This window comes from Dromaius novaehollandiae, chromosome 3, assembly GCF_036370855.1.
Source record: "Dromaius novaehollandiae isolate bDroNov1 chromosome 3, bDroNov1.hap1, whole genome shotgun sequence".
Lineage (NCBI taxonomy): Eukaryota > Metazoa > Chordata > Aves > Casuariiformes > Dromaiidae > Dromaius > Dromaius novaehollandiae.
The window spans coordinates 129,423,299-129,433,453 of NC_088100.1; the positions used below are offsets into that span (position 1 = coordinate 129,423,299).

The following is a 10,155-nucleotide window of genomic DNA, read 5'->3' on the forward strand; positions in this document are numbered from 1 at the left end:
ATTTGGATACTGTGAGCATTCATCTACTGAGAATAATGTGCCTATTGGTACGGACTGGTTTACCAGGAAGATGATCTGTTTCACACTCAAAACTTAGAAGACAGTATCATATATTTCTCTTTAAAATGTGAAAGAAGCACACATTTTACCATTTACCCACTTCGTAACTTTGCATATGCGGACAATGTATATTATTTGGATGAAACATAGAAAAGGGGTGCATTAAAAGTTTTTTCACCATGTCCATCTAGTCTTGTTCTCAACAAGATGTTACAAACATCCTGGTTATCATTCAGAACAGAGTTTCTTTTTACTGCAAATTACTGGAATATGAATTTCTGTATGAGGACTGTGAAGGCAAGAATAACAAAATACTGTTTTCAAGGGTGCAAAGGAAAAAAAGTCTTGGACCACACACTGTTCATTTGCATTTTAGCATCTATTTAAACTCAGCATTTTCTTCAGGTTTGTAAGCTGTTTCAATAGCTAATCTGAAAGCAGCTGGTGAATAAATCTCTCAGAAGCATGCTATCTTTTTTCTATCAAGCTAAAAGGGAAAGGGCGATTCATTTTAAGTGTATTGATGATAGAAGAGCTCTGAACAGCATTTTATCTGGAATACTGTGCTTGAAAGGAACAAAGTGCAAGTTAAACAAACAACAACAATGAATGCATTTTTTTCAGGGGTGGTCCTCTTGGAAAATGTTAACCACATTAAAGTAGGTAGTTATTGAAATATGTAATTAATTTTAAGTTGATAGAAGTTGAAACTGTCATTCACCTGAGCAGGTGGTGGAAGAACCTTCTTGCATATCTGCTGATTGGGTCCCTGTACTCCAACACGGTTGCATCCAAGAGGGGTCTTGTTGGAGCATAAAAGGTTCCCAGGCTTGCCTCAAGCTGTGCTGTGGAGTTCAAACGCAGCAGCAATGAAACAAGCAAAACTGTTTCAATTACAACAGGTTGTTCATGTTTGCAGTCAGTCAAATTCCTCAAACACTGATGAAATGTGACGTTGTTATAGGACAGATGAAATTAAAATATGACAGCTTGTATGAACACAAATGTGCATATAAACTTTCACTTGAGGCAGAGCTGACAATGACTTTGCGCAGCAAAAGCTGTCAAAAGGGTGAAGAAGTCTACAACACATCAGGTTCTCACCAGAAGCATACAATTAAAAGTGACTCATAAGAGTAATACAGTTCGAACAAGTTTGTCCAGTAGAGATTAGCTCTCAATTAGCTCAAATTTTCTTCATCCTCTGAAGGAAACAACAACAAAATTCATTTTTTTCAAGGATTATTGTTATGTGTTAGGTCAGCAGGTGACAGAACCTTTCTTATGATCACCTTCAAGTCTAAGGAACCTCCTTCAGACAATAGTTCTTTAAAAACTTTAAATAAAAGGGTCTAAAACCCAATAGGTTTGATTCTCTTACAGCCTGTAGTGGTGGGAGAAAGGATAACCTCTCTTGTAATCAGTAAAATAAAACCCTTACGTTACAGATGTGCTCTCCACTTTAAATGGTTTCTGACCTGTTTTACTCCTTAACTGTGGCTCCTGGGCACTTTTCTACATGTTTTTAATACAAAATCATAAATAATACCTGAAAATACACAGAACATGTTTGTGTCCCAAATGCTTAGCTGAAAGGAAATTTAATGATCAATAATATTTATTCTTGTGTGATTTCTGATCAAAAGTTAATGCATAGTACAAGTCCTTACATGCAGAACAAAATGACTGACAGAAGTCTCCCTTTCTTAAATCAGAGGGAGAATATGATATACTGGCATAGGCTCTCCTTTCAAGGTGGAGGAGCAAACCGTTACTGCTAATCAGAATTTTGTGGGGGCTTTAAAAGCAGAATGTAACCAAACTGCTGTCTCATTAGGCAGACAAAAATCTCATTGATTTGCTGTTATTAATGTTCATTTGAACTAGCCATTTCTGTATTTAGTGATGGTGGTTCTTTAGTTTCAAGCATAGTTGCATTTATTTTATTAGGATTAATAGCACTGAATGTGCTAATAGTACCATGTGACTAACATAGGCAAACTGTTAGTAAATTAGGTTTTGTATTATCTTAAATCTAGACAGTAAGATAAGCTGAACTTTAAAGGTATTTTCTTTCAAAGCAGCAGTCAATTTAGATTAAAACTGAATACAGCAGTGCCTTTGTAAAAACAAGCCATACTCTCTTGCCATTGCTGTTTTCCTGACAGCATGTTTTGTACTTTTGAAATGTTTCAACCTACATGGAATACGAGTAACCACTAGCACAGTTACAGATTCATTAGATAGCCCAGCTTGATGTTGAAGGCAGAATAAAGATCTCAAAGATAACTGCCACATCGCTACAAATAAAAGGCCTCACTGGGTTCCGCTAATAAAAAGAAAACAAATTACCATGTCAAATTTGTTAGATTCATATAGAACAAATCCTGGATAAAATAAAATTCTGTCTGCTGTAAACAGCGTTAGGGAGCTGCATGGGGGGAAACATGCAGACATCTATTCATAACATGCATATTTTTACAAGAGTTGCAAAACCAGCCCTTTTCATACGTGCTTTTAGAAGTAAGTTTTGTTTAGAATCGATACTCCATGTTTGTAATGCAGAGATCTTTTAATCTGATCTCATAAAATGGGATAGCTGATGGCTTGGCAGCAATACGTGACACCTTGGAGCTTTTCTATCATCTAACACACCACATTCCTAAGTATTCATTCTTGCCACGGAAGATGCCTGGTCCCCAGCTGCCTTCCTGCCAGACTGCGGTATAACACCTTCCCACTAAATCAATGCACCTGAAATCTTGAAGCCTACTGAGTTGCAACATATACAGCAACTCAGGAGGAAGGCACCACATCGGGGTTCAGCAGAAATGGGGCTGAAACGAAAATTCCTCATTTCTTGTTAGGGACACCAGCTGTTACTGCGGGGGGCCAGAAGATGACGGTGAGGACAAGTGCTATAATCCTAAAGGAGGCAGCAGAGGACAGTGTATTCAAAGCCTTTGGGTGTTCTACTGAAAGAACCACCCTTACAAGCACCTTAAAAACCATACTAAAGCCTCTTGTCCCTGTTACAGGAGAATGTTCCTCCTTAAGTTGGGGCTGTCTCAGTATGAATATAAAACACACATTTGAATCCTATACTAGCTAAAATTACATAAGCTAAATTTATATAATATAATGATGTTATAGCATATATAAGATATTGTTATACCTGTATTAAGTCATGCCTACACAATATATACATTAAAAATGCATTTTTTAATTATTATTTTATTATTATACAAATATGAACTAAAGTGCAATGAACACACTGACTCAACTGTTGCTGAAATTACTTATCTACATATGAGATTTGATTATACAGTACCATAATCCTAACTGTCTGGATTTTTGCTATTGCCTTCTTTTTAAAGTCAATAAATATACTGTCATAATCCATACATGAATTACAAAGACCCCACAAAAATATATTAAAAATATAATCAATCCTGACCTTCTCTCTCTGGTGTAAGCTTTTGTTTAAGAAGGTGATTTACAATGGCAGTCAAGCTTATGTAACACTGACGACCCATCGTATTCCAGTTCATGGTGTTCAGGACACTAATTGCTTCATGTATTTCATCATAACGAATGTACTGGTGTATGATTTCCACATGGCCTAGCTGTCCTCTTGTGATCACACCTATCGTAGGAAATATTAAAACCAAAAACAGTGTTACGAGTGTGTAAAGCAGTAGTTGACTACTTTTCAACACAGTTAAAAATAATTGGGTTTGGTTAAAATTAAAAAGTTTAAGTTAATGGGTTTCACGACTAAATATTTATGTGATATAGCTCTTTATCACCTTGGTATATTTAGGCTCAGAGTGCTTGGGACAGTGGAGAAAAACCATCAGTGAACTTCACACACGGAGGGTGAGTGAATGTGGTCAGTACCTACTAGCGACAACATCATGTAATGAAGTTTGTTTTAAACATGGTAAAAAAAAAGCTTATTCCCAGTTTATCTTTATTTTATCTGAGGTATTCCTACCAGTTCATAAATTCAGGCTCCTAGCACCTCTTTCCTGTAGGAGAATATGGCTGGACAACACTAAAAAATAGGTATCTATGTACACTAATCAAATTTACGCCAGCTCAAACCTCAAAGAAACAGTTACTCTGTTACTCTCCATATTGACATTCCTCTAGAACTTAGTTCTAGCTTGGCAAAATTCTCCAGGTGAGGCATTTCTTCTGTGAGGGGACATCATGAACGATATGAACATCTGGGGACCACTGAATTACAGTTAACCACGAAACCAAAAATATGCCTATTATGAGTGAGAAAAATGAGCAACACAATGCCCACTCCATGAGAACATGATTTATCTGCAGTATTCAGTCTCTAAAAAGTATAAATTAAAGCAAATTCTTAAATTTTCTTGACTTTGGATCTCAACTTCTGAACAGAGAAGGTGACTGAAAAGCTCCAGAGAGTAATGTTATTTATTGTCTTTGACTAGCTAAATGATCATGAGAAGTAGGCCATTCATAGCATTTTAGTAATTCTTCCTTGCTTTGAGTCATTGTGCTAGCGTATTGTTTATCACTGCTGTGCCAGGTATCAGAAACAGAACAAGTTTTCTGTTTCCCTCTCTTTAAATAAAAACATAATTTTATTTTTTAGATTTAATCAATCTAGTCTGATGTTGTTTGTCAAAACTAATTTTAAGGAAAATATTCTCATAAGAAAGGGGACAAACTGAATTTCAATATTGATATTAAAGTCATAGACTAGCTCGGGGGAAAAAAAAACTGTTAACAGAGAGAAATAGACCTAAGACATAGAAAATAGATCTCAAAAATGTTTTGTAAATGTAGTTGTGAATAATGTTTGTGATGTATATGGATAGAGAAAAAGGAAAGTGGAGGAAAAAATGTGACTATAGCTCAAGGACAAGTAACCTGCTAAGTAAGTGCAAATACAGACCAAATGCTTGGGGAAAAACTTATTTTTTTTTTTCATAACAAAGAAAAATTTTAATTTTTTAGTATCATTAAAAAAAAAGACATGGTTGTCTTCCACCATGTTGTATCTCACTTTATATTAGCACATATTAAAGATTATGGACATTACACTGTGTAATAGCTATGTTTAACCTGTGTATGTCTGTGATAATCTCTAATTGTTATGGTAGAATTTACTCTCCATAAATGTTTAGTATTTTTAAAGTATTACATAAGATGGGCACTCCTCACATTAATCACTAAGTGAAGATGAGAATACTTATTTGAATGTTAATTAAATTTAATATTATATTTAAAACCTCTTTCCAGGCCAGCAATGATGAACCACTTGCCTTAGTATGAAGTATGGCGTTATCCAAGATCTGGGTTGACATCCATGACAATAAACCACAATGCTTTCAAAAATAAATTTGGCATTAGACACCAAAAATATTTGCCATTAATGTTTGAGGGAAAGTTTAAGATGAATCTTTTCCTGAAATATATCTGACTAGGCAACACAATGGAGAATTCACAGATCTTGGCCAAAATCATAATATGGCAAGTGGAAGTTAAAAGTGCATTTGCCTGTTCTCATTGACATAGTTTATTAATAGGCTTTTATGAGAAACAATTCAAATAATGTTGATGTAATTTATTATTGATAAAAACAAGGGATTTTATAATTGCATGTATCCCAGAGAACAGACGTTACCTATGGTGCCATACATATACAGAGTTATTTAGTAAAACTACACGGTCTAGAATCAATTACATGAGTTACATTCGACTGTATTTGTGGAAGGTCTTTCTTTGCTTGAAGAAATTAAAAAAATTGCTATGTAAGATGCAGTAATGGGCTGTAGGAGGCAAAAATCAAGTATTTTGGAAGTGCAAAAATAGAGGAGTCTTAAATACCAGCAAGAGTAGTTTATTCTAAAAAAGCAGATTACTGCAGAAGCAGAATCAAATGTTCACAAACTCTACACTATCGCCTTGAAATTTTTCTGTCTGTTTGTATGTAGCTCTACTGATACTAATGCATGTTTAAAAAAACTACAGCAGCAATCCTACTGTATTTACAATATTAGAGGCAAAAATTGGGAATATATCTGCTGAATCAGCAGTGGTCCTAAGTAGAAGCCTAATTTTAAGCATGCTGAGTCCTCAAATTCACTTTTGACCTATTCGGTGGAGTCAAGTTACTTTGCTGGGCTGCCTTATGGACTGAATGCTCTACTGTAGCACCTGAGCTACACTGCACATATACAAAACCATGAGTTAATGACAGATTCTATTTCAGTCCTGTATGCCTGTTTTGGTTTTTTTTGGTCATTGATCCCTAAATTTTCAGTATAATTTGTATTTGTATTATTTATTAAATAACACAGACTTAAAAACTGCTGAGCTTGGCAAGAGAGGCTGACTAATCAGCACAGCATTAGCTTGGTAGTGCGGCAGACTGAGAGAAAGAGGAAAATCTGAAAACCAGGATGCAATAGAGAATAGCATATTTTTTGCAACAGAGAGGGAGGGGCAGGACGGATAGGGAGAGCTTTGCCTTCTTCCTAGATGAGATTTTACAGTAATTATACGGAATTAATTTTAAAATATGATAACTTTCAGCCGCAGAGGTCAACATCTTCCCATTTGGATGCTTGACTTCTCCTGGGTGGTGCGCTTCCAGGCAACCTACTTGGGAAAAAGAGGCGACAGCCAACTTGCTGCCTAATTGATTTAGGAACGGTGCCCAGGGAGACAGTCCAATTAAGTTTACAAGCTGGCAATTAGCAGGAAAGGCCTCTAAATCCCTGCACTGAGAGCCTGCTTGCCTTAGTAAGAACATAAATGTGCTAAAGATAGCAAGGGGAAAGCTGTGCTTTCTGGAAAGCTGTTGTGAGTAAACCCCACAAGGGAGGACTGAAGAAAAGCAAGGGAGATGTGGGTAGAGTGCCTTCTACTTGACAGGTAAGAGGTAATTTAGAGGGCTTTTTTTTTTTTTAATGGCCAACATGCACAAAAAACTTCAAATAGCTGTATTAATTAGTGGTCTGGGGTACTCTGCAACTATTAAACCTGTCATTGAACATAAGGGAGCTGAATTATCTCAAAATAAATGACAACTTGTAAATAGTTTTTTTAATAGTATTTTGGATAACTCATAATCTGGAGCAGCTCTTCTAGAAATATGTCAATCCAGCATTTTTTGTTGCTAACATCCAATGATATTAATTTACCTGTTTGCACTGGCATATTTAGTTAAGTTTTTTAAATTTCAGGCTTTCATATGTCTGCTGTACTCTTAAATACGATTTTCTCCACAAAAGCACAGATGTGTATCAATCAGTAAAAAAAATAAAGAATTAAAGTAGGGTTTCAAACCACACTGTCACCTAGTTTAAAAAAAAAAAAAAAAAAAAAAGATTTCTTCTCAGTCTCAATATACAAAATAATCACAAAAATTCCTGTAAGGATCTACAAAGGTAATTCTGTTGTCTTGGACAGACAATGGGCAAAATGCTGAAATTTTCCAGGATGAGTATACTTGACATGGCTGTTTGCCATGCCAAAAACACTGAAGTGGTAGTCAGAAGATTTAAGTATGATTTTTTTTTAGCTCTTGCACTGGGTTTGCACCACTGTAACTTGCTTGACTTCAGTGGAATAGATCCAGTTCTCGGTGCTGAGCAACTGCAGGGGTTTTATCCTTGGTTCAGCCACTGCCTCGCTGTGTAATTCTGGGAAAGCCTTTTAGCTTTCCTCTGCCACTTCTTGTTATTCTGTTTGTAAAATGGAGATAGCTATGGTTTTGCTCTCTTAAAGCCTTTTTACATCTAAAGCATAAAGTGAGAAGCATTATACAAACTCTAAAATGAGTATTATTACTGCTTCTTTGATTTACAGCTCCTGGTTAACTTAACTGAGAGACCAGCCTTCTCTGAAAGGTGTGAAACCTTTCCTTCTTGTGGGATGTCTTGAAGGAAGGAAATACTGTAAATTCATGTACTGAAGTCAAGAAGAACAGAGTACTGGGACAAATACATATTGTAATGCGAATGATAGCTGCATTGTGTACAAAATAATTCTTTCTTTAGGAAACAAAATACTAATACTATCCTATTATTACATAGAGTGTATTTCAGGGGTAGTCCTATAGAATGAATACAATTCCTACAACTGTATACTCCTGATGGAAATAATTTTCAATATGAGAAATTACTGTTTACATTAGAGTTGCAGGGAGATTTTCCAACCAACCACATCAGGCTCCTATTATGTCAGACCCCATATGAAAGATACCAAATCTTTGTGAAACATTAAGGAACTACTTGGTTCACATTGAAGATAACTGGCTTTGGGCCCAGTTATCTAAAATGAGGGTTCAAAAAACTCTAAATGAGTTTTCAAACTGAGAAATTTGTGAGGTATAGAAGTTTCCTCAAGAGCATAAGGTTCAGTAAATGTGCTCAGTGACTTACCAAGTTTAAAGCGAAGTACTCCTAAGGGTCCTTTGTCAAATCTAACCAACAAAAGATCATGAATATCTGTGCCATCAGTGCTGGGAGATGCGACTTGAGGAGCAGCCCACTGTATCTGCATGAGGCTGCTAGACGTGTCAAAGTGTTTACTGAATTGCAAAGTTGTCTCAGGTGAGTAGTCTTCTGCCAAAAGCTGCATTTTAATTGGGGACAGTGCTGTGTCAAAAAGTTGCAGCTCCCCTTGAGAGCTGCCAACCAGGAATACTGCTCCACAAGGGTGGTAGCTTATTAAAGCAGGCAGCAGTTCTGCTTGGGCTAACAAAGTCACTTTGTTGTACGCTTCATATAGAATTATTGAGGAATCTTCACAACCCAGGACTAGTTTGTCTTCTGTCATGTTTCTGCAGCAGCTGATGGCCTTCGCTTTTAGTGGTATTCTGGTGACCGCCGCACACTGAATTTTGTTCCTAACACACTCGTAGACACAGCTGTCAGCCATGGGCTCTTTGTCTGCAGAGAGGGAGTGCTCTACTGTGTGAACCTGATAAGGCTGATTAGTGCTAAAGCGAGCATCAAGTGGATCCCATTTGGTGCGGACGAAACTCAAAACCTGAAAAAAATCCAGAGTGTTTTGGTAGTCATTTGTAACAGTTTATTCTTACTTTGATGATTTAGAAAAGAGACTGCTGCAAATGCATTTTCTCATGGGTCATTAAGCTAAACCAAAGACCTATTTTAGAAATGGAGCTATAAAATCTATTATTTAGGTTTTTAAAGGGCTACTTCATTTTATTTAAAAACCCTAAAACATAGTTTGACCATACTTGTTTACTCAGAGTATATAATAGGTTAGCAGAACAGAAGATTAAAGAGGAGATGGTCCTAACAGTCCTAGTGAGAGGAGAACTGAGCAGCTCACTGAAACCAAAGAACAGCTGATTATTCACAAGGGTGGGTGGGGGAGAAATTTCTTATTTCTGAAAAAAAATATAATAGATGTTATGCTGAGCATCACATGTAAAGCACTTTTGATTTTTTGCTCTTGGCCATGGTAACAGAAAATATTATACTGTAGGGGTAGAAACAATGGCACGTTTAAACAATGTGTACTGCAGATTGCCAGATGTGTAGGTGGTGGATGCTCCTTGGTGCCATACAGCTATAGATGCAGAATGAATGAATTTGTGATAGCAGAAAGGGAGGACCAGTTGGGGGTACCTGAAGGTTGAATGAACTGGAGGAATAACACAAATACAGAATACGAGACAAAGAGAACAGTTGGCAAACGGCAACAATTTATAGTGTGGAAACATTGGAAGCACCACAAAATGACGCAGGCAACAGGAGAGTCCAATGAAGACTCATGTTGTGTGATGCATGTGTTTGAAAGAGAGGTATTGTACAGGACATGAGCAGAGGAAGTGTGGGAGACGTACTAGCTGTAAATGTAAAATGTAAATGTAAAAAAATGAATTGGCTTATGGAAAACTTTCTCTGAAAGAGAGAGAAAACCAATGTCTCTAGAAGAATGACAGTAGTGGAAGTCAGTCTGAAACATGTTTGTGTTTGTTCTTTCAGAAATAAACAGTAAAAGGAAAACATCAAACTGAGCCAATCGCCCCCTCAGATATACCCATAGCATTCTTCAGACAATAAAGTTGCT

At 36.5% G+C, this 10,155-nt stretch overlaps 1 protein-coding gene across 3 annotated transcripts in view; it reads right to left on the reverse strand.

The window, feature by feature from the left end:
• WDPCP (WD repeat containing planar cell polarity effector) overlaps positions 1-10,155 on the reverse strand; it is a 152,570-nt gene that overhangs the window by 59,224 nt on the left and 83,191 nt on the right. For all 3 annotated transcript variants that reach the window (XM_064510127.1, XM_026110411.2, XM_026110410.2), the window contains 3 exons: positions 8,493-9,102; positions 3,518-3,706; positions 782-905 (listed from right to left, as the gene is read on the reverse strand). In XM_064510127.1, coding sequence (XP_064366197.1) covers positions 782-905; positions 3,518-3,706; positions 8,493-9,102 — 923 coding nt within the window. The remainder of the gene's footprint in view (positions 1-781; positions 906-3,517; positions 3,707-8,492; positions 9,103-10,155) is intronic.